The sequence below is a fragment of the Drepanopeziza brunnea genome (genome assembly GCF_022702325.1).
Source record: "Drepanopeziza brunnea f. sp. 'multigermtubi' strain 214-2 chromosome Unknown ctg9, whole genome shotgun sequence".
Lineage (NCBI taxonomy): Eukaryota > Fungi > Ascomycota > Leotiomycetes > Helotiales > Drepanopezizaceae > Drepanopeziza > Drepanopeziza brunnea.
In genome coordinates, this window is record NW_027094072.1 from 91,964 (window position 1) to 119,561 (window position 27,598).

General features: G+C 51.2%; 8 protein-coding genes across 8 annotated transcripts; 4 read left to right on the forward strand and 4 right to left on the reverse strand.

The window, feature by feature from the left end:
• Window positions 1–296: 296 nt before the first annotated feature.
• Window positions 297–2,733, reverse strand: L3040_005442 (uncharacterized protein; the record flags this gene model as incomplete). The annotated part of the gene is made up of 4 exons (XM_007295976.2): window positions 297–1,413; window positions 1,464–2,136; window positions 2,194–2,420; window positions 2,477–2,733. 4 exons carry the CDS (start codon window positions 2,731–2,733, stop codon window positions 297–299), a joined length of 2,274 nt encoding a protein of 757 aa, XP_007296038.2.
• Window positions 2,734–4,185: 1,452 nt separating this feature from the next.
• On the reverse strand, window positions 4,186–4,584 carry L3040_005443 (uncharacterized protein; the record flags this gene model as incomplete). Its single annotated transcript, XM_007295975.1, has 1 exon — window positions 4,186–4,584. The coding sequence occupies one exon, from the start codon at window positions 4,582–4,584 to the stop codon at window positions 4,186–4,188; it is 399 nt and encodes a 132-aa protein (XP_007296037.1).
• A 1,669-nt stretch (window positions 4,585–6,253) lies between these two features.
• On the forward strand, window positions 6,254–6,897 carry L3040_005444 (uncharacterized protein; the record flags this gene model as incomplete). Its single annotated transcript, XM_007295974.1, has 2 exons — window positions 6,254–6,407; window positions 6,479–6,897. 2 exons carry the CDS (start codon window positions 6,254–6,256, stop codon window positions 6,895–6,897), a joined length of 573 nt encoding a protein of 190 aa, XP_007296036.1.
• A 2,608-nt stretch (window positions 6,898–9,505) lies between these two features.
• L3040_005445 (uncharacterized protein) lies at window positions 9,506–11,069 on the reverse strand (the record flags this gene model as incomplete). The annotated part of the gene is made up of 5 exons (XM_066154521.1): window positions 9,506–10,189; window positions 10,261–10,288; window positions 10,383–10,540; window positions 10,769–10,922; window positions 10,981–11,069. 5 exons carry the CDS (start codon window positions 11,067–11,069, stop codon window positions 9,506–9,508), a joined length of 1,113 nt encoding a protein of 370 aa, XP_066011382.1.
• A 556-nt stretch (window positions 11,070–11,625) lies between these two features.
• L3040_005446 (uncharacterized protein) lies at window positions 11,626–14,402 on the forward strand (the record flags this gene model as incomplete). The annotated part of the gene is made up of 4 exons (XM_066154522.1): window positions 11,626–11,667; window positions 11,725–12,051; window positions 12,101–12,595; window positions 12,642–14,402. 4 exons carry the CDS (start codon window positions 11,626–11,628, stop codon window positions 14,400–14,402), a joined length of 2,625 nt encoding a protein of 874 aa, XP_066011383.1.
• An 851-nt stretch (window positions 14,403–15,253) lies between these two features.
• Window positions 15,254–16,004, reverse strand: L3040_005447 (uncharacterized protein; the record flags this gene model as incomplete). Its single annotated transcript, XM_007295970.1, has 3 exons — window positions 15,254–15,760; window positions 15,814–15,911; window positions 15,965–16,004. 3 exons carry the CDS (start codon window positions 16,002–16,004, stop codon window positions 15,254–15,256), a joined length of 645 nt encoding a protein of 214 aa, XP_007296032.1.
• A 2,111-nt stretch (window positions 16,005–18,115) lies between these two features.
• L3040_005448 (uncharacterized protein) lies at window positions 18,116–20,020 on the forward strand (the record flags this gene model as incomplete). The annotated part of the gene is made up of 1 exon (XM_007295969.1): window positions 18,116–20,020. The coding sequence occupies one exon, from the start codon at window positions 18,116–18,118 to the stop codon at window positions 20,018–20,020; it is 1,905 nt and encodes a 634-aa protein (XP_007296031.1).
• Window positions 20,021–24,622: 4,602 nt separating this feature from the next.
• On the forward strand, window positions 24,623–26,909 carry L3040_005449 (uncharacterized protein; the record flags this gene model as incomplete). Its single annotated transcript, XM_066154524.1, has 3 exons — window positions 24,623–24,908; window positions 25,048–26,840; window positions 26,892–26,909. 3 exons carry the CDS (start codon window positions 24,623–24,625, stop codon window positions 26,907–26,909), a joined length of 2,097 nt encoding a protein of 698 aa, XP_066011384.1.
• Window positions 26,910–27,598: the final 689 nt, after the last annotated feature.

Here is a 27,598-nt window from a genome sequence, read left to right on the forward strand (position 1 = left end):
TCAGGCGTATTTTCTACCGGACCTCTTTGCAAGGAATATTTAGAAGATTCCTGCACCTTCACACCTAGTAACTCACATAGAGTGAACAGTCAACAGTCCCACAGCGCAAAGCCTCGCTATATCTAGGGACTTCTACTCACTTCCTAGGACGGCACAATTCCTAGCAAAGCCGCGATATCGGTAGCCTCGAATCATCGCAAACCCTGCCGTCCATACCATACATATCTTTACAGCGAAAAAGGGAAAAGCAACCCGAGCTATGCCGCCAAAATACCCAAACAAAACCAGTACTCGATTCAGCTACCACCCTGAGCTGAAGTACCCTCCTCTCCGCCCGTCTTCGCCTTCTTCTTCCGCGTCCTCCTCCGCTTCTTCTTCGCCTGCTCGCCCTTAGCATCATGATCGTCGTGCGAATTGCCCTGCGCATCAGATGCATCAGATGGGGCACTGGGGCGTATTTGGGCAGCGCTGTTACCATGGTTACCATTGCTGCCATTGCCGCTGCCATTGGAGCCCATCCGATCATCATCACCCGAGCTATTGGTTTCTAATACGACTTTCCGGAAGCCACCCGAATCGATGATATTCTCTGTGATGCTGCCACTCCGCGCAACTCCTCTCTTTCGCTGCGTGCCACTGGCGGCCGACTGCAGGGAAGCGAGTGTGTCACTGCTTCGCTGGCTGTCGTCGCTGTCCTTCCTAGACACCTGTTTTTGAACAGGCGATAAGGATCGGTTTCTGGAACTGAGGAGTGGCGCGTTCTCGTTATTCGGTACCTCGTCCGTACTCTGGAACTGTGAAAGCTTGCTAGGGCTAGTAGGCGCATTCGGGCCAAACGAGCCATACCCTTGATGCAGGGCAATAATTCCGTCGCTGGCCTCTCTGCCGGCGTTCTTCAAAAGACCTTCGCCCTCGCCTCCGTTCGGGGCGGGGTTGGGATTATCACGGTACGGCTCCTCGACGACGGGCTCAACAATGATGCTAGAGTCGGTCCTAGATTCCGAACGACCTAGCAAAGCAGACTTGATTTTGACCGTGTTGTACCGGGTCGACTTGGGACGGCTGGCTAAATTTGATGGGCCCAGATGCTTCAAGTGTTCTCGCATATCATTCATGTTACCTCTGACCGCGACCGTGTTCCCATCTAATCCACTCGAGCTTCGTCGGATGAAAGTTGTCTTTGGGCTGGTTCCAAGATTCGCTGGGCTCTGCAATTGATCGTCGGCGGAAGCGATCTTCTTGGCCGTTGGTTCCTGCTCCTCTGCAAGATTGATGAGTTGATTCTCGGGCATATGCACCATGGGTTGTTCCGTAATGCTATTGCCTCGATGAGCACGTGCTTTGGGTGCCGGTGCCATCCGTCGAATGGCTTTGTGCACGTCAATGTAGACATCCGATTCGTCAATGATTTCCCTGTTGCATGTCAGTGGTGTCACAGGCCTCTATCAAATCGAAACACTCACTCTCCAATCAATTCTTCAATGACATCCTCCAGGGTAACGACTCCGATGGCGCCGTAATTCTCGCCGGGAAACTCTGATACCAGGACCATGTGCGACTTTCCTTCTTGGAAGAAGTTGACGATATCCAGGCAGCTCGTTTCCGGTCGCGTTTCTGGGAGGGTGGCCAGTGCAAATTCGCTGACCTTCTTGCAGTCTTCGGGATCGTAGGTGATCAAGATCTTGACCAGAAGCATACCAACAAAGTTCTGCTGGTTGCTCGGCTCGTAAATGGGGATCCTGGAGTATCCAGCGCTGAGTATCGTATTCATAGTATCCTCGTCGAGAACGGTATCCGCCGACATGGTGAACACATCCTGCATGGGCGTCATAATGTCTCCAACGGCCTTGTCCTTCAGGTCCAACACCGCGCTGATGATCGTAACCTCATCTTGGTTCAGTCGTTCCGTGGGGCTCGACCCCAAGGTCTTGTGCAGTGTGACTAACGTCTTTAATCCTGACTTCTTGTAAACCGTTCCATGATCCTCTCCCAATAGGTAGTCGAGCAATTTCGCCATAGGCCATGCTATCGGTGCCATAAGCCACATCAAGCAGAGCACTGGAGGAGCCATGTACGCTCCAATCGAGAGACCGTATCGCACGCAGACAGACTGGGGGATCACTTCACCGAAGATGACTATTGATCGTTAGCACGAGCTCTCACACAGTAGAACCTGCAGGTGCCAGGGCATACCAATCAACACGGTGCTGCCGAGGACCGCGGGCCACCCGCCTCCCAGCGACCGATCGAGGATAATGGGCAACGTCTCGTTGACAATGACATTGCTCAGAAGCAGCGTAACCAGAACCCAATGTTTCCCCTTCTGCAGCAGATGATAGACCTTCTGCGCATGTCTCTGCTCCTTGCCCTCGCCAGAGGTAGCAATCACCTGCAGGTAGACCCCATCCTGTCCCATCAAGCTATTACGCCTCCGTTAGCCATCCACACGCCCAGCTCGCGGACCAGGCCTACTCACGCAATCGTCAGTCCAGCAAACGCACCACCGAGCAGGACCAGCACCGCAGCCACGGCCAGGTAGAGCCACATATTCGCATCCTCCGCATCGCCCGCGGGCTCGTCGTTCTTCGCCAGCCCCAAGAACTGCTTCAGTGGCGCGGCCGAGGCGTGGGAGATCTGGGCCAGGACGAGCAGGAGGATCTTCGCGACGCCTTGCACGGCGGGTCGACGCGCATTTCCATATTGACCAACGGCAATGGGAGATGTCGAGGTCATCGTAGTGCGGAGCTCGGAGTGGGTTGCTGTGGGTTGCTGTCCGCTGCAGCAATGGGAGGTCGCTCTGCTGGCAACCTTGGATTCGTGGTGGTTGGTGGTGGGGGGAGGGGGGATTGTGTTGCTTCCGGGGAAGGATATTCCGGGACCCGCGACAGCAGAAGGAACGACGGCGACGGTGAGGTCGTGGTCGAGGACGAGGACGAGGACGAGGAGGAGGAGGTTCGGAGGGTCAGAACTCAGAAGGATGGGCACTTGGGTGAGGATGGATTAATTAGAAATTAGACTTTCCAGGTCCTGCAGTAGGTAGGTACCAGTACTGTACCTCCGTAAGCAGTGCGCACTGCGGAGGAGGGCAGTCAGTGGTCCGTGTGGGCTCTACAAAAGAAGCTTGGGGAACAATACCGGTATGCCGCTGTAACGAGGAAAATGACGACTTTGGTCCGACGAACAAGGCGGCGGCAGATCGGAGGCGAAATCAAAACAATCAACTCCCATTTCCCGACCCGACCAAGATATATCTCTTCATCTTTACTCCGTATTGTCCGGCTCGCTTGCCGAATGATCTCTTGATCATATGATCCATTCATGACTCAAACTCAATCCGTGCCCGGAGAAGCGTGGCGAAGGGACGACAGTACAGTAGTAAGTAGTAAGTATACCTCGGTAACCTTGCCTTGCCAGCAGTTGGAAGTAGGAACGCAACTCTAACTCAACCTGCAAACTAGTGGGGTTGTTGATGGGGAATGGGCACAAAGGTAGAAAAGATACTATAATGTCTATTATATCTATTATCTGCGCCGGCACTACATCCATGGCGGGATAGCGGTGGCCGAGCCTAAAGTCAATTCCACATCTCGCAGATCAGCAACGCACGTGACCACAACGTCCGATGAAAAGAATTAAGATTCATTGCCGTTGGGGAGAAAAGGTAGGGCCGCAAAGGTACGTACGTAGTAGTATGATGAAGGAAGCTCTGTTAGGAAGCACGACGGGAAGTATTTACTTTCTTTACTTGGCGGTCGATGCGACTCTCTACACAAACCCATACCATGCCCATCTATATGCCCATCGTCTCTTCAGCGCCGCTCAACACCCCAACTCATATCTTTGATCCCCTCACATAAAGCCAATCCTACTACTTACTTTCCCTCTGCAGCCTGTTCAGAGCCTCCTCAAACACTACCGCCTCCTCTCTCCCCCCTTCCAACCTCATAACCGGCACCTTCACCCCCTCCAACCACTCCTCGTGCATCCTCCGACTCCTCCCCTCCTCCAAAGTCGGATCATCATACCTCTCCGCCCAGGTCAGAAAAGCCTGAGAATCATCATACATATCCCCTCCCTCCCTAATCCTCTCTCCATGCCGCTGATACTCCCTCGCCTCCAACCTCGCCATCCGCACCGCCTACCAGCCGATCAAAATGCATGCACCTTCCTATTCCCGCCCAACTCTCACGAACTCGCGAGACCCCAACCGACCAGGAAAACGGATTGACTTACCGTCGGCGCGTCAACGAAAACCACATGCTCGACATCGGCCATCAGCTCCGCGCCCCAGGTGCCGATCGAGCCCGCAAGCACCCATCCCCCGCGCTCTGCTTGCGCGCGCGAGAGCAGCGGCTTGATGAGAGCGATGCGGTCGGGGATGGCTCGCTTGGTGGTGAAGGGCGGGTCGGTGGGCATCCAGTAGTAGTCGTCGACGTCGAACACCGGGACCGAGAGCGCGGACGAGAGGTTGGTGCCGAGAGTGCTGACGCCGCTGCCGGAGGCGCCGAGGATGTGGATGCGTGCCGGTCTCGTCTCGGTCTCTTGTAACAAGGTTGCGGTTTGGATCTGGGCCTGCGTAGCCATGATGGGTTTGCCTGCTGAAAGGGGTTTGGATGGATGAGCAGCGATATATGGAACGGAAGTATTTCGATGGAGCTCTCGGTTGAAAGAAACTGATGGCGGCTTAAATATGGCCTATGATGGACGGAAAACCTGTACTGTAAGGTAAGGATGTGTTTATCAATTGATAACCAAAGAAACCGCATGTTTGTTTTCTTGCTTACCTACGTAAAGAACCCGTGTGACTCAGGCCGATGCACGATAATGCACAATACTACCACTTCACCTTATTCTAGATCCATTCCTCTTCTTCTTCTTTTTTTTTTATCATACTATTTCCAAGCACTGTCTACAATCAGGCTCTGATCAACAAGGAAATGGATATGTATATCCAAAGATTTCTTTCCCTAGCCCTTCTTTCTTACCAGTCAGACGAAATCGCATTAGAGGTTGCCAGAAAGATACAGTATCGTCTATCATCTGCTCCACATCTGACGTTGCCCACTTTCTACCCCGCACTGAGACCATCAGGGTACCGGTATGATCGGCTCCAGCCCGTTTATTAGCGAGAGCTTGTGCTTACTTAATGTAGAATTCTTGGCCCAGGGTGGAGAGATGCCAGGCCTGCTCTGCTCTACCAACCGCCTCCATTCCGAGACTATTTACTGATTTGCTGAAGTGTTGACTGGCTGCCGTTATCTCACCCATATTGTTCACAAGATCTTTCCAGGCGCTCAAGTCTTCCTTTCCGTGCCGTTGAGATAAAGTCAATAATCACGGCGCGGACGGGAGATTGGTTTCGCTGCTTCCATAATTGGCTCCACCAGTATTGAGGAAGGCAGCTGTTGGAGTAGGCTGGGCGATAATTCTGGAGCTCATTTTGCTGGTCGAGTAGAAACAAGCGGCTTCAAGACAGCAGCCTGATGTTCGACCTGTGGCATCGACATTCACCCCCCTTCTCCAGAAGTATTTCAGCGGTAGTCTCGTCTTGGTTGAGGGTCGATGCTGGAGGATAAAGCTTGCGCTCATCTACATCTATATTTCGAGATCAAATGGTCTTGGTGCATTGGATTCAACGGTTAGGTAACTGTAGAAAATACTCGACTTTTTGGACCTCGGATCTATCTTTGGAGAGGACAGCGCTTTTGAAAGCTGTGTAATCGTGCAGGTCGATGCTCTCTATTACCTGACTGTATGCAAGCTCTCTGTTTTCTCTACCGTAGAGCATATGGCTTTCACCTCTTTTTTAAAAATGCTATCAGAAATTGCCGTTACACGATGGTCAACACCCGCTAACTCGGCTAAAAAAGGGGCTCGGTTAGCTCATAGTCCTCGGTTAGCTCAGACTATATCAACATATCACTACCAACTCCCAAACCATGACATTTGATGATCCCATCACGTCTTTCCACTTGACTTGATATAGAAGGAAAGGGAATTTCGAAAACGAGGTTCCACTAGATTCCACTAGTGCTCACACTAGTGAGTGGGAGGGCTAGGAGGAGGGTCCCCACATATATACTCACGAATCTGTTCCGCCCAGATTTCCCACGAGCACAATCAAGACAACAACCAAGATTGCAAAGGTAACTCAGAATCCTTCTCGCTCACTGGTATTGATTGACCTGTCCACTGCTAACGGCGTCTTTTTCCTTCCAAGTGCATGACACATCCCAAAGTGGCACACCCCAGAATGCCTAGTTTCAACGACTTGACGCCTGAGTTCTTGCAAGAGCTCTTCTTCTTGCTCCCACTCAAAGATTGGAGTGCGCTCATGTACACTCAAAAGTATATGCGCGATTTCCTGAAGGCCAACGGTAGAGACATCTGCAACAGAATCACCCAGGGTAATCTTGCGCTCCCCCCCCCCCCCCCCTCTCTCTCTGCCTGATCGTAAGCTGAACGCCAACCCTTACAGAGAAGTACTCCGTCCAAGCCTCCCTCCTCAACCCTGATCAAGTCCCCACCGATGAGGCAACCTGGATGATCCCACAGAGCAACCTCATCCTCAGCGCCGAACACGAAGTGCGGACCTCCATCCGTGAAGACTCCCAGCCGGCCACTCTGCGCGTCCAATACCGGCTCTCCGACCCCGGTCCCGCCTTCGTCTACCTCCTCGACAAGTACGCCATCTCTCTGCGTGTCGCTCGTTACATTTACACCGACCAGCAGGACTTTGAGAACTGGGTCAAGGAGCATGTCATCAAGCACGTCGTCTACGGTTTGATTGACGTTCGCTTCCAGCCTTCCTCGCTGCTTGACCGTTCCGTCGAGCCCATTCTTCCTAAGGGAGCTTTGAACTGGTACTACGGTAAACATGGAGCTTTGAACGCATGATGGGGCACCGGACAGGGTTTCGGAGGAGCACGTTTGGGGGCAGGAGCGAACGACGGCGTCGCGGAGAGACTTTCCAACTGCAAAGTAGAATCTCTTCTCCGGCGGGTAGTTTCCACCTGAATTGAACCAACACGTCAAAAGAAAAGAAAAAAGAGACAGAGAAAACATCGAAGCTCGCACGTGAACATCGCAACAAGATGATATATGAGATTGCCACTAGCTGTTGACCCCAATTTCCATCTACGTAACAGGTTCGACAGTCCCAGGCTGCTCAACAAAGTTCTCTGAAACCAGTTTCACACAGCCATCGTAACCCGACGTCAGGCTTTCGTAGCCTGACGAGGTAGAAGTGTCAGCGCACGAGAAACAGGTTCTCCCCGTTCAAGTCAAGTTTAGTTGTGTTTCTCAGCTCCCAAAACGAATTACCAGCAAGAGCGTTTCCACACGCGTCGATGATAGACTTCACAGTCGCACGCGTGCCAGCAAGCACGCATGATGCGCGTGTACCACATCGCCTTCTGTTCAATGGTGCCATCGTGTCTGTATGAACCGCGATCGTACAGGCGCAAGGCTCCCGGCAACATAATAGCCAAGGGTGCAAAGCAAAGCACACCGATGCTGTCAACGTGACTAGGTAGTTGAATAATCGGGATGGCTTCAGCAAGGATGAAGGAGAGAAGGGAAAGAGCGAAGCCAGGTCGCCCAGTGAGTGCACCATGCTGTTGGTGCGGAGATGCGGGGAGCTGCGCAGGATAACGCACGGAGAGGTACTTAGCTGCGACGTGGAGGTAGGTAGTGGCTGAGATGATGAGGCCGATCGTCCCAATGCCGCAGGGGATTTTTTTCTTCATAGCTGGACCTGCAGATCCGAGGGAGGTGGCTAGTTACATCGATACTCCAAGAATTCCTGAGCCAGCACAAAGAACATATGCCACTGAGAAAAGTACACCACAGATCTCCTTGAGCATATCTTCGCCGAGGACAACTGCCATATCTGCGATAGAGTGACTTCCAGGATACGAGTTCCGGAATTCTCCTTGGACAATAGCGGTATATGCGTCGAGAGCTCCCAACGAACCCAAGTCAAACATGGCTGAATGTATACTGGGACCACTGGTAGCGAAAATGACTAACACTTGATAGAGTTTGCGTTTTCTTGTATTGTAAAAAGTCCGTACTTTTCAAGAAGATCACCAATCCTCTCGGCCATCCCACCGTACGAAATTCGATACACTCGCTGTTCTCCCTGAGCACTTCATTTCGCTCGAAGGCATCATCGTAAGTCTCAACAACACCAGTGGTCAGATCAAGCTGGGCCTTCTCGTCGTACGGGCTGGTGTCCTTGACCAATCCTGCACGAAAAAGACGTGATGATCGACCTCAAAAGGTTGATATACTTTGAAAGTGGAGAGTAACGGATGAGAAGGACTTAAGGAGGGGATAAATGATCGTTCGTATCGAAATCCTGTATATGCTTCTAGAGCTATAATGATACAACCCTGCAATATTCATGAGATAAGGGCTGATATTCTCTCACTGTCTCCGTGTTCTTGACCTCTCCTCTCCACACTAGGTTTGAGCCATTGTACAGACGTATGAATGATATGCATGGATTGAAGCCACCGTGGTTTGATTCGTAACAGAGGATATACTTGCGCGATATTCATAAGCTGTCTCAAGCGTGCGGATGAAGTGATTGCCATGTACTTGTGTTGACAAACCAATAGGCGACTACTAGTTCGGTCCTTACAGAAAAAAAAGAAATGTCTCGTAAAGGTATCCGCATGGGAATTCATACAATACAAGAAAAGGGAGAGGAGATACTATCTGCTACCGTATCCCGGGTGGTTTAAGTAATATGAAGAAGAAGAAGCGCCTCTTGAACTATCGGAATTCCAGTATTGCCGGCTCAAACCAAGTACCCACCGGTACTATAAGCGATCGACCGGAGGATAGTTTTCTCTCTTCTGGGCTCGAAACGCAGTTTCCTTGCCCTGCCATACCTGAAGCCTGCAGAGCCCCATGATTTCGTCTCATCTATGGGATACACGATCTGGAGGATGGAGAACCCGAAATTGGGAGATTTCGACCTCAGGTGGCATTCGAAAGACAACATCTTCTTATTGAACAGCTAATCGAGCTGGCTATGCTTTTGACATACTCGAACATTGTTTCCCCGAGCAGTGAACTCGCGTCCAGAAACTTGCCTTCTATTCTGATTTTTTTGCTTTCATGGAGCGTATGGGTTGTGGAATGCTGTTGCTTCGATTTTAGCTTATTGCAAGAAGCTACTGTGGTGAGTGAGAAACCGCAAGAGATGGATACTGCCAAGCGAATACAGGTGAACATGTTGGCCAAAGTCCTCATCTTGAATTTGTGATACGGAATAATTTTGAAAAAGAACTCGCAACCCTGAAAGGTGGGTTCTGTAGTCGGATATGGGAATTTCAACGCTCAGGCGGAGGCAGCGAGAGACGAAGAGAAGATGTTGACTAGGTGTGGTGGGTTTGGTGTGGTATGAAGCGAAACCAACTTTTACAATTGCCAGTTAGTTATGCAAACTCATCGGGATCGAACTTTGGAAAGTATCTTCAACTAATGCCGCCAGCTAGGCAGTCGCACCCAGCCTGATCTGTTGCTGCACAAGAGCATCAGTCTCAGCGGCCGAGAAAGAGCGGCTTCCGGTCTCTCGCGTATTGTCCTCATTGCGAGCTCGAAACCACTTTGTCGGGAAGAAAACATCCGCCAAGTTGTCCCAGAACCCCAGGTCATACAGATTCTCTACATCAGCCAGCCTCCAGACCCGCTCCCACTCCCCAGCGCCAATACCTCCCGGCCCTCTAGGAGGCTGACCATCTGCCGTCCGTGAAACTAGTTGCTGGCTCTCGACTGGCCAGCGTGTCCATGCTGGCTCAATTCTCTCATCTTTTTCGCGGTCTGCGGGTAATAAGCACTTAAACGCAAAACCGTCGGCCATCTCAGCTTCCCAGTCTGACCACTTCATTGACTCGTTGGTGGTGGTCCCGGCCCAAATAAGATACACGTGATATCCGAGGAGTCCAAAAATCAAAGGGGTGGTCAAGAGACACAGAAGAGTGACAGCTCCGATACGAGTATATTCTTGAAGCACCCATGCCCAGACATACCAGAACTGGAACCAGGTAAGCCCCTGGCCTCGGAAAGTCCATGACGGAATCTCCTTTCGGGCTTCATCGGAGAGGATCGAGAAACCGACATACGTCGCGTACGCCGTCAATACTCCAGTTGTAAAGAGAAGAAGGAGAAAGTGGTTCTGGTTGTTGTAACCGACACAGTTATTGATAAAAATGCAATGATGGTCAAGCTTCGAAATGCAACGCTTACAAATGCTGCAGTGCTTTGAGCGAGCTGGCTTGAGTATATTGCAGGTGTAGCATTTTTGGCCAGGGTGGAAGATTGTGAAGTCGTAAGGATATAGGGTCATTGCCTGGGCATGATTGTCTGACCCGATGTATCCAGGATCTCGTGCAGCTGAGGTATACAGGAAGATGTATGGAAGCGAGAGGAGAATCAGGCCTGTTATCTTTCTAGAACCACTAAGCATATGCCATGCAGGAGGTAGGAACATGATCTCGGAGACCAATAGAAGAAGGATGAAGAAAATCTGGGTTTCGTTAGTTCATGTCTTGTGCTGGCCCGCTAGCAACTCGAGTTACCGGAAGAGCTGCGGAACCACTAGAAAACGAAGACTCAGGAATGAAGAGGGAAAAATGGGCACTGGTGCCCTACGAATGACGAGGAGACCTGGAAGCAAGTTGAAACCCGTGACACGCAAACAGCATATTTGTCGTGGACTTCTGTAGCAAAAAGGCCTGGACCAATACCTTCTTACCATAACTATTGGGTGCCTATCGTTCCATAGGATATGCGCTTGCCGCATGACCCAGGCACTCAGACGACCCTGTGTTACTCTTTGGTCCCAAGCTCGAAGGGTTGCTGGAATATGAAGCCATATCAGTCTATGCAGTGCCCCGATAGGCGTATTCCTTGGAAAGCTGAGGTTAGCTATAGTTTCTAAACAAAACGACAGATGTTATTACTCACCTGAGAGCTGGGAGCCGTCCGAAGAAAGCAACAAAAGTAAAGAAAGAGATGACCAATACTAGTATAGCCACGTTCCTAATAGCACCCATTGTAACGGTGCTGAAATGGAAATAATCGTGACGAAATTGATAGTGCGGCACGAGAGATATCAAATACCAGACATAGTTGTGGTTATACGTCAGGATTGTCTCTATGCATCCGATTAACAATTAACGATTTGATTGAGTACCGATAGATGAATCCTGGTGAAGCTGGCTGGACAGTCACGTCTTGTCGTTGAAGCAGCGTGCCCGGGCCGACCTTTATCCGTCAGGTCACACCTCACACCTCACCTTAATCACTCACTCACGCACTCACCTGACACCGTATCGCGAAACGCGTTTTCAACCCTCCAAAAAGCAACATCAACAACCCAACTCCCCCAACTTGCAGATGTTCGAGCTTGCTTGCAGGCTTCCGAGATAGCGTACTAGCTTGTGCTGCGCTGTATCCCTCGGCCCAACTCGAACCAGAGCTCCCTCTGTTCCTAGCTTGTCGGGCCACAGCGACAAACAACGAAACCCGGGGATGGCGGCCAGGATCGTGTACGAGGGAGCTGCTGGAGGGGGAGGGGACTTGTTTCTGGGAATGAAGTTCTACCTCACAATGCGCCTACCCAGCCGGAGTATGTTCAAAGATTACATCGAGGTAAGGGGTTCCTCTCCTCTCCTCTCCAGGCTTCCACACATACTAACTCTCGATCAGTCAAACGGCGGAACTGTCACAAAGCTAGATACCCAGGCCCATTATGTTATTGCCGACCACGCGCGAAAGGATAGTCCGGTGGGCTCGATATCGTGGAAGTGGATTGAAGATTCCGTCAAGAAGGGCAGTCTAGAGGACTTTGATAAATACCCCGCGGGACCGGCAAAACAAGAAGTCCGACCTGCTGCATCCGGGCAGCCCACTCGCAAAGGGAGAACTAAATACACGGCTGAGGATGATAGGATCCTTATGGAATGGTGTATACGGGCTGAACGTCGTGGTGTCTTGCTGGGAGGAAACCCAATATGGCATGACCTTGAGAAGAAGGTACGCCAAAAAGATATACTGCGAAGCATTACGCTAATCTTCACCAAAGTATCCACGCCACTCATGGCAGTCATGGAAAGACCACTGGGCAAAGATAGTTTCTAAGCGCCCAAGACCAGAGATTCCTGAAGACGATGAAGACGAAGAAGAAGAGGTGGAGGAGGAGGAGGAGGAGGAGGAAGAACGTCAACCGCTGACTGCATCTCCCCGACCAATGAAGCCTCAGAATCAGCGACCAGTTCAACGTCCAGCCCCGCGTCCTTCTCTACGTCCAGCTCCAGCTTCAACAGCCCCGGCAAATGCCCGAAAAACAAACACTTCTAGGTTACCAGCCATTGTTGCGGCAGCCAGCCCTGTCGACAGTGAGAGGTCACATACTTCAAGTGTCTCTAAGTCGCTCGAAGCCAGACCGTATTTGATGAAGTCTGACGGGGGTGATGTTTTTACTGAGGAAGAGACGGCTCGTCTTTCCGATGCTTACGAGGCGATCCTGAACCTGAGTGAGGATAAAGTCATTGATGCCTGGATAGCCTGGTCTGTGGAGGTAGGTATCACAGCCTCATATTATTGCAGTGCTGATCACACAACAGAACCCAAACCATACCCCGCAAGAATGGCGCAACTATTTTCAAGAGCATGTCGTTCGCGAGAAAGAGGCTGCGATCAGAAGAAGTGAAAATAAACCGGTGGATGATTCGAACCCTTCTGAGGCTAGTCGCCCTGAAAATATATTGCAACCAAAGACAAAAGCTGCCAAAGCCATCCACCCAGAGGTCATCTTGCCAGTAAGACCAAGCATTCCGGAACAACTACTACCGAGCAACTTGACGTCTCAAGAAAGAGGAGCTACAGAACTACAAGATTCCCAGGGCTCTTCTGGGCAAACGGTCGCATTTCCTACCGCCAAAAATAATTCCAGCCCATACCAGATGACACTGGAGGAATTCGAAGAAAAGTTAAAAACTCTTGCAGACAAGTTGGAAGTTCAAGTCAATTTTTTGCCTACTATATGTGGTCGCCAAATATCCCTTTTCAAACTATGGCAGATAGTCACCTCAGACGAGCTTGGTGGCTACGATACTGTTACTGGCCTGCAAAACTGGTGGGAGGTTGCGAACAAGCTCGGTTTCTTCCGTTCTGACAACCACATGGCAGCTAGTAATCTCAAGGATTGCTATGGAGATATTTTGGTGGACTTCGAAAACATCATGAGAGATTATGGCAACCAAGAATTCTCAAGTTCGCAGGATGATGAACTGATTGATCAACAACTTCGTGGAACTTTCCCACAGATCAATGAGAGCGATCGAGAAGAAGACGTGCTAAAGGAGCACGGTGATCATGCTGAACTGTCAGAGGACGAAGGGCGGGATGAAGAACTCCAGGAAGAATATGAACACGACGATGATCTGGAATATCCACAGAGCTCGCCTCCTCGCCCAAAAATCCCGCCCTCTTCTAATTGCAAACGAAGATTCGAATCTGACCCGCAAAGTCAACGTCTCCGGCACAACAAGCGTCAGCGCATCGACAAAGGCAAAGAGCAGGAGATCCCGTCCACTCCCGAGGATGTCATTAACAACAACCAGACAGGTCACACTTCTCACCAACCTTCGCCACTCAAGGTCGTTGACGTTCCCTCTGATTCAGACGATTCATCGATTGAAAATGTCCAGCCTATCAGGCTTCCGCGACAGAAGCCACCACAGCAGGCTTCTGCTCTTGAACCCGAGACCCAGGACTTTCATTTTTCGCAGTCGCCTCCACTTTTTCTGCCAGGTCTACAAGAGGTGTTGGTCGACGAAGAGGAGGAGGAAGGCAACAACGATGCCGATGTCATACCACGGTACGTACAACGACCAGCGTCGTTTGAAGACAGCGATGAAGACGAGGAAATCATACTCGTCCGAGAGAGCTCGCCACTAGCTCCCAGAAGGTCGCCCGAGAGGAGAACTATCAGCACGACCACAACACGGGGCACCTACCACTCTTCAAGCAACAACTATGAATCATCCACCCAATCCCAAAACGAGTCTCAAATCGCTGCTGAGTTTGTCTCCTTCATCGATGAACAAGTCTCAAACGGCTATGCATACGAGCACGTCCTCGAAGCACTAACCGTAACGTGCTTTGGTTTAAAGGAGGCTTTGGTTGCTATGGAGAGCCTTGCAAACGACGATGGTATTCCGGAAAATACTCCAGGTATATGGACGAAGTGGGACGATGAGGCACTGGGCAAGGCGAAGTCCTCGGCGGACTGGCAGCGTATTGTGAGGAAGCATGGAATCAGCAGGATTGTGAAGCGGAAAAAACACCTTCATGATATAGAGAGGGCGGATAAGGAGGGCTGAGTATCTGCTGAGATGGGTTTTGTTTCGTCCTTTCTAGGCTGTGAAGTTTTGGCGTGGTGGGAAGTGGGGCGATGGGCGCTGCTTATACTTTGCTGAGATACCATGTTGCTTGCCAATGAATCGATACTTTTACGAGCAATTACTCGTCCCTGCCGTGACCGACGAATGTGTGTCTATTCTGTGATGTTTATATATGTATGTATGTATGTACGATGTATCGAGAGCGTTGCTAATTAATAACCAGATGGATGATCATGCATTCGATAACTAAATGGACAGATGGGAATGGATGAGAGGAGTGGGAGGGGGGATGAAATACCTTTTTTTTAAAAAAAAAAAAATAGCTAGCCAACTGGATTGCTGGATTTTGGAGAGGGAGAGTGAGAATGAGAGGGAGAGGGATATACTATGTTGAGGAGGTAGGTGAGTAGATGAGCTTGGTTTAATTCCTGCTTGGGGGATCTTTGGATGTAAGGCGAAGGGAAGGGGAGGGTGGTTGTACTCTCGCTTAGAGAGAAAACAAAAGAATGGGGATTGAGGGTGGGGGTGGGTAGGAGGGGGTAAGGGGTAGGGGTGGTAATGAGCACAAATTTGCAGATTTTGTGTGGGTTTTCGGTGCACTTACGCATGCGGCTGGCTGGCTGGCTGGCTGGCTGGCTGAGACAGACCGAGTATACGGAGCACGGCGTTGCAGAGCCATAGAGTGCGGATGCAGAGAACGAGGGGACACATCGAGAGGCATGAGAATAGGTGAAAGGAGCTTTCTCGAGGGTGTGGTGGAATTATTGTAAAAATTTCATCTGGCTGCGCTATTTACCAATAACCATCATCTCTCGGTTCCGAATTCCCACTTAGATAGAGTGCACAACAGTCGTCTCGAGAACCGTCGTCCCAACCTTCGGCGTCCCCTCCGCAACAGACACCTTCTCCGTGGGCAACGCCATAACAGACATGCCCTCCATCACAGCAGGCACCACCTCCTCGTCGTCCCCGAACGTCTCCCTGCCCTCCTCGAAGACCTTGTCGAAGTCGTACTCGCTCCACCTGATATCGGGGCTGAGACCGGCAAACTTCCATACCCCGTCGACCTTGCGGTACCAGTGCTGGTTGGTGCTGTGCGCGTGGCCCTTGACGGCGACCTGCTTCTTGCTCGCGTCCGTGTACTTCTGGTGCGGGACGCGCAGCTGGTGCCAGCCGATGATCTCGTCGTCGGAGACCTTTTCCCAGCGCGTGCCGCCGATGAAGTGTTGCGTTTTGAGGAGAGGGTTGCCGAGCACGGCTGGGTTGGAGGCCATGATTATGAATTCGTCGGAGGGCATGGCTTCCCACATCTTGTCGAGGAAGGAGCGGTAGTCGACCTGAGCAGCCGGATTAGATTTGGAGGTGAGGAATTAGGGAGAACAGTGCTTACACGAAGGGTTGGTGCGATGCATTTTCGTAGGCGCTCCCAGTCCTTGGAGTCGTAGCTGTCGGCCCACTCAAAGCAGGCGGACATACAGCCCATCACCTCTGTATTGTCCATTAACGATGTCCCAGTCTTTCATTGTTGGAAGTACTCATACCATCAAAAGTAAGATCGGTCTTTGCGTCTGAGCCTCCCATTTTTGCAGCGTGGTGTGTCTGATCCTCGGGTACCTTGAGTATGTGGATTGAGTCTGAGCAGAATTCAATGGTCTTTTACAGCAGCAGCGGAAGATATACTCTTATAGAGCCCATCGAGCAATGAGATCATAGCTCTACTGATTATTGTTCCGTCGTCACAGATTCACGGACTCGACGGACCCGCCTGAGCGGACTGCGTGGGGATCTCCGGGGTACACCGCGCGCTCGCTCCTGTACTGCGCCCGGCATGACTTTGATCGAATAATGTGATAGGTCTTCCGGATCTTGGGCTGAAGATAGTTTGCAGGCGCACACATTGTTACTCCATTCAGGGGCGGCAGCGTGCAGAGGATTTGGGAGCTTCCGGCGCAGGGACCGGAAGCATGCGAGCCGGCGAGTCCTTCCGTAACTAACATGAATGAATGTATGATTGAGTGACCTCGTGTAATTGCTTTAATCGGGAACTCTGTTATGAAGTGTCTTCTTCAACTATTATATCATGATATTTTCCTACAGGAACTGGCTTCTTGCGAGAATCCACTGGTGGAGCGCTGTCTCTCGAGTCCACAGACTAGAGTAAGTATCGACCGAGACAACCTACACGCTCGAGCCCAGGCCATGGTTTTGAAATAGCATCCGATCAGACGACAACAAGCGACGATGAAACGGATCCCGCCAGGACGATCATCAGAACAGATGGGAAATTTCTTGCTCGTTATATTAATCGAAATTGTTGGAAATCGGTCTTGCCAGAACTTTGCAACACAGGAAATGGGATTGATATTCGTGAGAAAACCAGTGATCTGGTAGGAGCCAGAGAGAACTGAGACAAGAACCAGGCTCTGATGAGCCCCATCACATACCGGTAGATGCTGTGTCTGTTTGTCGATCTGCTTTGCTTCAGAGGTTCGTGGAAACAATACCTACCGGTAGCTGCCCTGAACTCCGATCACATACTGCTGGCTGTGACTGAGCTTTTACCGAGGAGGTCCGACCTGTCAAGGGATCAAGGGGTTTACCTTTCGCCGACTTCTTTCTGCACAGCTGTATATCGGGCTGACAATAGAGATTCAACTGGCCTTGTGTAGCCAAGCTGGAGAAAACTCGCTTGATCTGCTGGAAATAAATCGACACCTTTGCAATGAATCATGGGCACTTAGGAGATGCCCGCTGATGGATGAAGCAGCTGAGACCAAGAGTGACAAATGAGATCTTCCGGTATGGTCAATCCGCTCAGGTAAGGGAAGAAAAGGATACAGCTCTGGCGGTCAACGAATGGTAAGCACGAGACGTGTAACAGTGGATTTGTATGGTATTCGTCTCCAAGCTTACAAGAACGATGATCGAGTGGAAGTACGCAGCAATATAGATAGGTGGGTAGTTTAGGAAAAGGATGCAAAAGGAGGAGCTGATAAAACAATGGTGCATTGATGATACACAAAGCCCCTACAAGTTCCACAAAACAAGCACGTGATAACCACGTGACGCCGCCAAATATTGTTGCGAGTGATGCGACGGTGCCACTCATGCCACATGAGCTGAGTCGGTAGGGCCAAAGTTTATCAAGGAGTAGAGTCCGAAATGGACAAGTCCGAAATGGAGCCTGCTTAGACATGTGCGGTAGTTGTACCAGAGCGAGAGTGGCTGCATATCCGGGTGATTGCCGTGATATTATATTATGCACATCGTCTCTCAATTCATTGACCGTGGCATGAAGTGTGAATACTTCGGAGGTTCGGAGGTACCTACGGAGCATGTTTGCGAGGAAGTGAGTTTTTCTATGCCAAGACTTAGGGTCTCGAAGGTTTCGGCAATCGGCTCCACAGTCTCCATTTTTTTATGCGGGGCTATCCCCGCTATCATATCCACTTCTGATGAGACCCGAGTTGAACCAAACCCATTTGATCTCATCTGAATTTCTGAATTGTATTATGATATTTTACTCGGACCTGACCTGAATCTGACCTGACCTGACCAGAGAGAGAGGACATCGGCGTGGATCTGAAAACCATCTTCAATCCGTCTCGCTACTCGTACAAACTCGCATCGATTCACCACCCTCCGTTGGCGTCGTGAGACAACACATATCTACGCTGGCACCGCAAACCACCATGTCTCTGCGGAGCTCTATCAGTACGCAGAGCTCTCAGGAGAGCCGGTTTACAAAGAGTATCCTGCCCAAGACCGAGACTGTGAACGAGATCGAGTCTTCGTCCAGCATTGCAGACATGAGGGTCAACGAATCCCCGAAGCTTCGAGTCCTCATAGCGGCGAATGGATCCAAGGATGTTTCCCAAGCCCTCGCACTCATCGTACGACTGTCCCAGACCTCCAAAATCGAAATGACGGCCATTGTGGAGCCCGATTTGTGGCCGGCCCCTCGGTTCTCCCACGAAATGCGGGTGCTGCAAAATCAACATTGGAGGGAGGAGAGCAAGACCCAGGCCTTCTACAAGCACCAGGCTTACGAGTTGTGCGGTTGGGCAGATATGATGGTGCTGGCGCCCATCGACGCGGACACGTTTGCGAAGATGCTGCACGGCATTGCGGACTGCCTGCTCCTGGAGGTTCTGCGCGGGTGGGACGTCTCGAAGAAGATCTTGCTGGTGCCCGGCATGTCGACGTCGATGTGGGAGAACCCGATGACCAAGAGGCAGTTACACAAGGTGGAGAAGAAGTGGCAGTGGGTGCGGGTTATGCAGCCCATCCTTTGGGATTACGATCACGGCCCATTGAAGTGTGTACTGGCCTGGGATGGATTCAACGAGCTTGTGAGTGTGATCAAGAACCAGGCAGAGCTTATCGCCATTGGACACGACGTGGATATTGCTGCTTCTGGGGCTGCGAGTCTGGCACGGTACAATGTTAAGACGGAATGTCAGCTACCACCCGAGATTTGGACTTTGATCTTTGAGCATGTGGGGGACTGGGAAGTGGCAAGGGCACTTGATGTCTATGCGAATCTACCGACTCCTTCGGAATGGAAACCGAAGCCTGGAGATGCAAAGGATGAACTTCACACATATATGCGCTCCCTGGAATGGACGATCCTCACATGTAAGACGGACAAGATTATCGAAAAGCTCAAAATGGCACCCCCAAATATGAAGTTCCTCTCGAGTCTCTGCGTAAAGCTGGTAATCAAATTCTGTCTCACGGATCTCCTCACATATCTGGAATCGAATTTCAAAGATGTCTTCTGGTCATCCTTTGGCCAGAAGCTGCTCCCCACCAAAGCCTCTGCGGTATATGGACGCACCGAAATTTTGGAGTGGTGGCGAACATCACCAAGCTTCCTCTCCAAGGACTATACCGCGGAAGCTATTGACGGAGCCTCAAAATCTGGCTTCGTACACGTTCTGGACTGGTGGCGACGCTCTGGTTTACCTCTGAAATACACCGAATCAGCGCTTGAGCAGGCATCCTCGAAAGGCCACATCATAGTACTGGAGTGGTGGAAGCAGGCAAGCATGCCTCAAGGCACGTATCACGCGGACAGTGAATCCCGACCACGGCACGCCTCCCCCTCGAGAATCAAAGACGGAGCTAGCACCCCCCCCGAACTTCAACCCGCCCTGCGTCTGAAGCCCGGCAAGTCTCTTCTTGCAGCCGCGCAGAACAACCAGTTCCTCGTTCTGCGCTGGTGGGACAACTCTGGCATCTCCATCTCGCATTCCGAATCCGTAGCCAAGATCGCCTCCGCACACGGCCACGTCTCCGTCCTGGAGACCTGGCGCGAGCTGAAGGGCGAGAAGATGGCGTTTGACTGTAAAGTCCTCATCGAGCCGACCAAGAACGGCCACTTGGACGTCTTGCAGTGGTGGAAGAATCTCAGCCGGGGGGAGGACGGGCGAGCCAGCGCACGGGTGGAGTACAAGACGTGCGATATCGAGGAGGCCATGGAGGATAGCGTGGGCAACGAGGGTACTGCGTTTGCAGTCAAGAAGTGGTGGGCGCAGAATGGGTTGAATCTCGGGGTGCAGGTTAGCGAGTGGACGAAAGTCAAGGTTTTGTGAGGGGAGGTTTGCGTTACTACTTAGTAACATGGTGAGGTCTACGGAGTCGGAAGTGGACATTTCCACGAGATGACTGCAAATCGAGTAGCTTGAATTTGGATTCCCTGACCAAGGAAATTAACGGGTCTCCGTGTTGGGAGAGATGGATAGGCCGATGGAAGTGAGTGCTTGAACTGTATGTATCCTCTGGCATGGGGTAAGCCCGACAGAACCCCTTTTTTGCACTTCTTTCCCTCATCCCAGCAATTGATACGAGCGGCTTTTTTCAGGCCTCCAGCTCGAGTGAGTGTGGCGTCAACGGACAGGTGCTGTCTGTCTGTACCTGCATAGCTGCAGCTGCATATCATCATCTCACCATCTTTCCCCCCTTCGATCCGCTCGTCGCCCAGCACCTGATCCGCATCCTGGGGACTCTAATTCCTACACCGACTTTAGCCCATCTCAACCCAACGCCTCCCAACGCCTCCCAACCCATCCTCCACCTGCAGCCCCGCGACTATTCGCCCACGTGCGGGTTGCACGGGAAGTGCAAGTCGAATTGGCATCCATCCATCATGTGGCCACCCGGTTGGAACGTGCAGCTGGTGTTTCAGTGAGCATGCATGTAGGCATGTGTATGCATGCATCTCTCTCTACAGCACTGTACTGTACTGTACGTCCGGACCTTTCCTTGCGGCCAGCTGCTTGGGCATGCATCCAATAGGTAGGTAAGGTAGGTAAGGTAGGTAAGGTAGGTAAGGTAGGTAGGTGGCTTGTTCGCGCGCATGCTCGCTCCTCCTTCTTCGGAGAGTTTACGTAGGTACATACATGTGTACGTGTGTCTGTCGTATGGTACTACTGTATGTATATATATATATATAGGTATATATATATAGGTATATATATATAGGTATCCTAGGTACGGTGAACGCTCTCTGCCGTGTGCTTGTTTATGTCATGCATTTGTCGGTTCTATTTTTGTCTGGCTGGTTGCAGGTGGGTCAGAGAGAGGGGGAGAGAGCGAGGGAGGGAGGCTGATGAATTGATCGCATCGCCTGTTTGGGATACAGGTATACGGATATACAGATATATAAGGTAGGTAGGTAGATCTACCGTACCACCGCGGCCCAGTTGGGAGATCAGTGGGCAGGGCTCGCCTTTCCATCGGCCCCCCTTTCCTCCCCTAACGTAATTTTTTTTTTTCGAGTACAGGGAGGAAGGAATCGTCTTCTTGCGAGGCTTCCTCGGTTGGTTTGCGACTGCGTATCCAAGCGAGGGGAGGACACTTGCTTGCTGTTTGGAACATGGCTTGTTATTGTTGGTACTAGTATTTATTGTATTGTGTATTGCGTATTGCGTATTGTATAGCCTATTTCGGGATACCGATACTGATACCGAACTTACGGAGCTGTTCCAGCTGTTGTTCTCTGTGCTCTGCGCTGTATGTGTACCGGTATTTCTTCTGGGGGTAAGAAGGGGAAGAAGGGTTGGGTTACAATCATTTGGCACGCATAGCACAGCACACACAACAGAGCGAAGAGGGTTGTGTGGTTCATATGGCTTGAAAGAAAGAAGGAAGGAGGGTGCGAGGAGGCGATGACAGCATAATTTACTCACTCCGTATTATCTATCGCTCGTTGAGATTCGTCATGAGGTACTGTCGCCTGTAGTATCATTCATATACCTACTGGTATGGTGTCGTATATCACATTACCTATGGCATACTCTTATTAGCGAGCGACCTTACCTTACCTGACCCTACCCTACCCTACCTACCACTCGCTCAGAAATAGTCTGGGCGAGTACGAGGGCTGGATCGATTTGATTTGATTTGATTTGATTTGATTTGATTTGATTTGCATTTGATTTGATTTGCATTTGATTTGATTTGCATTTTATTATGTTTCCTGTTACGTACGTGTATATGTAGGTATTTATAATTGGAATCCCCAGAAGCCATGGATGCATGCATGCAAGTACGTATGGGAATGGTCTGGGTATGGTGGCACCGCATGCAGCAAGCGCAGCGAAGCACGACAGCAGCAGCATCAGCAGCACACAGGCCGTCTTGTTCCAAGAAAAGAAAAGGGAAGGAAAGTCCTGTTTTCTGGGGTTGTGATTTGTGGGTTGTGATTTGTGGGTTGTGGTTTGTGGTGGTATGGGATGCTGTAGGATGACGGATGATGATGATGATTATGATTGATGATGATGCATGCGCTGCTCTTTCTGCTCTGTTCTCCTGCTTGCTAGGGATGTAAATTTACAAGGTATACGGTAGCTCTTGATCTCCGTATAGTAGTATGTATTTCGTTTCCATAAATTTGATTTGATTCGCCTGTCCCCACTTTGGGAACAGCGTCGTATATTCGCATTATATAGATGGATTATATCGTGTCGTTAAGCATTGTTTGTGTACATTAGCAAACTACACATTTCATTTGATTGCACCGCCGAACGAAACAAAGCCTTCCCGTTGTACGAGACCCCTTGTTTTTGTTTTTGTTGTTGTTGACACGGTTGTACTCGCTTAGCATGTCAAGTACCGAAAGCTAGCTAGCTACAGTAGCTAGCTGTGCGCGAATAAGCTTCAGGAATGGAAAAGTGGGATGCTAAGTAGCTATGGATGGCGGGATGGATGGATGTCGCGCGATTTGATTTGCTTCGCTTTGCTTTGCTTCTCGTATGTGGGTAATGAGCGATGAGTGATGGGTGAGCAGGCTGTTGGTGTATTTTGCTAGGGAGGGAGCTCATGTGGTTTTTTCGTCGTCGCAATATTTGTGTTGGTGCAACGCTGGGAAAATTCTAAATCTAACTTTACGAGCGGGAGGCGGGAGGCGGGAAGCGTGCATCGTGCGTGCATCTATCTTTCGGCTGGTTGAGAAATGGGGAGGAGAGGAGGGTTACGGTAGAGTAGAGGAGAGGAGAGAGCAGAGACTTGGTTTTTCCCTGGCCGAGAAGCAGCTTCGCTGTCTCCAATCCGCGATTTCATATTGCCAATCACGTCAACCACAGCTGCGCATGTTCTGTGGTAAACATATAGGATAATGTGATCTGATATAATAATGTAATGTGATGTTGATGGCCCCCTTCATTGGAGAAAGGATAAGCGAGATCATGTTCGCGGCTGAAGCCGGTCGCGCCGGGCTGGAAAGAAAAGATTCCTGCGCAACCTGCACCATGTTCTGCCACGCGCACCCAAGCCAACCCATACAGTATCGAATCGAGCCCAGACCAAACCCACGGACACAGGAGTGATCCGGAAGATGCTGTGAATGTCAGTGAGTCGCATCCTTTCTGCGCCGGCCAGAGACTCGGCTCCACTGCCGTCGCCAACAATAGCAGAGCCGGGAAAACCACACTGGCAGATCCTCCCCCCCACCTACCTTTCCCACTCACCTCTCCCACCAGCTCCGGATGCCCGTCCTCTCAGTGTCTTCCCCCCTCCATAGCGAGATCCATATATCAAAATTACAAACACAGATACACACGCGCGACGATTGAGCCTCGAAACGGAACAAGGAGACAAGACGAGCAGAGCAGCTAACACGCGCTCGCAGTGGCCACTACCAAACCCGGAGCCGGATCCAGATCCAGATCCAGATCCAGATCCAGATCCAGCAGCAACTAATTTTACGGCCGTCTGGAGCATCAATGCCCCATCTGCTGCAGAGCGAGCAGTTTAATCGATTAGGGTCGGGTACGCGCATTCAGCATTCATTCCACGGGACGTTGCACCGCATTGCCTCGCTCGCTCGCTCGCACGCTCGCTTGCCCGCCAGGCGCGCCAGCAGACGAATTTCCCATTTGCGCAGCTTCACGCCGTGGCGCACAGCCTCGAACCGTTCGGCTTGCTCGGCGCGTGATCTGGGACGGGGGGCCAGCAGTGGGGGCAAGAGAGCAGACACGGAGGCCGTGGGATTGGTCGCCGACTGCGAGACGTGGCTACTGCGACCTCGCAGTGCCCGGGACGGACACAGGAACCGACGGGGGGCGCCGTGGTCATACTGGACATCGCGGGCCTGGGTAGGACTAGACGCTGGTTGGGAGCGAGATTGGCAGGCGAGGGAAGCATAGGGCAGTAGCGATACAACAGCGGCCAGCCAAACTGGCGCATGCGAACTCGTGCCTGTGTGCAGAGAGGCACGCGGCGAAACGTGGTAAGCACTCCAGAGAGCAGAGCCCGGGAACTTTGCCTGTTGCTTGCTGCTTGGCTGCTTTGGGACGGTGCCTGCCCCCGGCGCATCTGGGTATACAGGAGCAAGGTAGCGAATTTGCAGCTGTGAAGAGAAACAGGTTGCGGCCGTTGTGGAGTCCGGCAGGGCACATACTACAGGTCTGGCAGCTGGGGAGTCTCTTGCGACTGTCTTCGAAGCTGAGTGTTGGAGTCGCTAGACAAGGCCCCTTGTCCTTTGTGGTTGCGCCAGGCGGTGGACGGCGCCCACCAATCCGAGTGGGCCTACCCTTCTCGTGCTACAGAGCCTCCTGCGACCAGCTCGGCTCGAGGGTCTCTGGCAAACGAGGCAACGGCAGGGGCTGCTATTGTATCGATTGACGAGGTGTGGTGTCGCAGAGACTCGCTAGCCTCGACAAAGATAGCCCCGAAGTGGGTTAATATAAGGCAGCATGGCGGGAGATACTGAGATAGATGACCTTGAGGTTTCGGATGGCGCTTCGGAGAATGATTACAGTGATCATGATCATGAGCTTGACGTTTTAGAGGATAAGGAAGACGATAATAACGACATGGCCGGGCAGAAGTCCAGACCGGATGTTGATGAGAATGGTAAGGGCGCGGGATCTACCGTGACAACAGCGAGGCCAAAGTTGGATCCGAAAGACCCATCGAGACCCAGAAGGAAGAAGGCAAGAAGAGCATGCTTTGCTTGTCAAAGAGCTCACTTGACATGTGGTATGTTTGCTTTTCCTCGCTTGGAGCAAATGGTTTGGTCCCAACTACGTGGATCCACTACCAATCACCAGACTGACCCCGTCAAACATACGGCCCTTCTTTCTCTCTCTTTTCGACGAGTGCTAACGGGGCCTTCCAGGTGACGAACGTCCTTGCCAGCGATGCATCAAGAGAGGCCTTGCCGAAGTCTGCCAGGATGGCGTAAGAAAGAAGGCAAAGTATCTTCACGATGCTCCGGCAGAGGCCCTCCGTCCAGTCCTTGGTCCAAATTACAACGCCAACAGCAATAATCGAACCGTACCAACAAGAAACAGTTCTGCTTCGGACACTTCTCCCGTGACTGGTGATTTATTCTCACAGCCCGAGGTATCACCTTCATATCCCATCTTTGCACCTCAGCAAAATCCGATGCCGCCTCCTATTCAAGCAAGGCTCTCTTATGGAAGTCAACAACATTCGCCCATGTCGCCAACCTTTCAGAACCGAGTCAGCCGCCAACCATCGATGCAAGCTTTAGCACCACAGATTCCGAATCAGAACGATGCACAAGCGAACTTTGGTGGAGCCCTGTTTGATCCGAGTAATCCAGCACTGTTCAACTTTGACCTAGAAGGCTTGAACTTTGGCAATCACTATGGAGCTTTAGAATTCGGCATGTTAGGGCACATGTCTTCGGGAGCCACGGAAGCATCGCCCAAAGATGCGCCCATGTCTGCGCAAGGAATGGGCGACGTCAACTACAACGGTGGTGGTGTCTTTGGCAATAACATGGGCCCGTTCAACCAAATGTACGGCCAAGATATGCCTATCGACTATGGAGGACTCGAAGGCCAAAACAGCCAAATCTTTCCCCTAAACCCTGGTCTACCACACGCCTACGCAATAGCCACTGGCCACCACAGCCCGAGCACAGACGCAAGTCCATGTGCGAGTGTGATGGGCTTCGAAAGCTCGCCTACTGCGATGAATTTCGCCGCAAACGCCACCCATCAAACATCTGCTGCTCAACGGCCAGCTAAGCGGCAAGATACGAAATCTGCCGCCGGCAAGTTTGGACCTGCTTCTGCTGTTGGAAAGCGCAGTAGAGATCCCTCTGCAATCTACGACACGGTTCACGAACCCTACTCATACACTCAAGGTTTCCATAACCTGACTGCGTTCCTACAAAACCGCTTCTCTGCTAACAAAACCCTCCGAATCGCGAAGTCGCTTGCTTCTATTCGTCCATCCTTCATATCTTGTACCAAGAATCTCAACAGACAAGACTTGATCTTTATGGAGAAGTGCTTTCAAAGAACCCTTTTCGAGTACGAGGACTTTATGGTCAACTGCTGTACGCCGACACTCGTGTGTCGGCGGACAGGTGAAATCGCAGCTGTCAACAATGAATTCACCCTACTCACTGGCTGGAAGAAGGATGTTCTCTTGGGTAAAGAGCCAAATCTCAATGTCAATACTGGCAAAGGCGGCTTGGCGGAATCTGGACCCGTTAGCTCTACCAGTACTGGACGAGCAGGCGTCGCGACACCGCTCCAGCTCTCGACCAGTCTCACTAATCAACCATCTACACACGGCAAACCACAGCCTGTTTTCTTGGCAGAACTGCTCGACGACGACAGTGTGATTGAATTCTACGAGGATTTCGCCCGTCTGGCGTTTGGCGATAGCAGAGGAAGTGTGACCACCCGATGCAAAATGCTGACGTATCAAGCGAAAGATGGTACCGAGTCGTCTGGACAGAAAGAAGACGCCAGACTGAGGAACAAGCGGCCCGAGGTCACCGGTGGAATAGGTGGCCTGGGCAACCGGGTGCGAGAAATCGATGGCGAGCATGGTATCGACAAGTTGCACCGAGACGGAAAACTCGACTGCTCCTATTGCTGGACAGTCAAGCGGGACGTGTTTGACATCCCCATGTTGATTGTGATGAACGTAAGTCACGTCCACAGCCTACCAACCAATCTTTGTCTGATGAGAGTCTAGTTTCTGCCCTGCATCTAAGCTTTATTTTCGCTGCGCATTTCCTTCAGTATACCTCGCACACTCACCGGCGCACTTGGGGATTTTTGGCATGGCTGCATAGTTACGGGCTGAGAACGTATGCATGGATGGATACCACAAAAAAAACAACAACGGCGTGTACGGGTTCAGATGCATTGATGAGGACATGAATCATGGGTGTTGGGAATACCAGGCAAGGGCACGGCACGGGATTATAGGTACGCCCTCTCATGGGCCGGGCGGCGTTCTGGATTCTCATTTGAATTTCCTTACTTGAGGTGGATGGTTGTGTTGGGCATCGAGAGGATGCTCTCGAGGTGAAATTGGAGAGAAGCTAGAAAGGGGGGAGGTGGGACTTGCGTTGTGCATAACTTATTTTCTGGTGTGGATATTTTTTGTTGGCACAGATCTGTCCCTAGGGGGAGAAGGGAGGTGAATGCCACGTACATTTTCCCATTGCTTTCTTTCATCGTGACGTGGTTTGTGACTTTGATGCCTATGCTAAACAGTTCATGAAGAAAATTGGCGAGCAAAGCACACTTGGTGAGCCAGAGTAGGGAGCAATGGACAAGGCTGCCAAAGTCAACAAAAGCCTCGCCAGGCAAAAGGAGGGGTAGATGATTGACTTAACCCCGCTGCTGATTAAACAGCCGCAGCCTTGTATTGCATCATCAACATCTTTTTTTCTT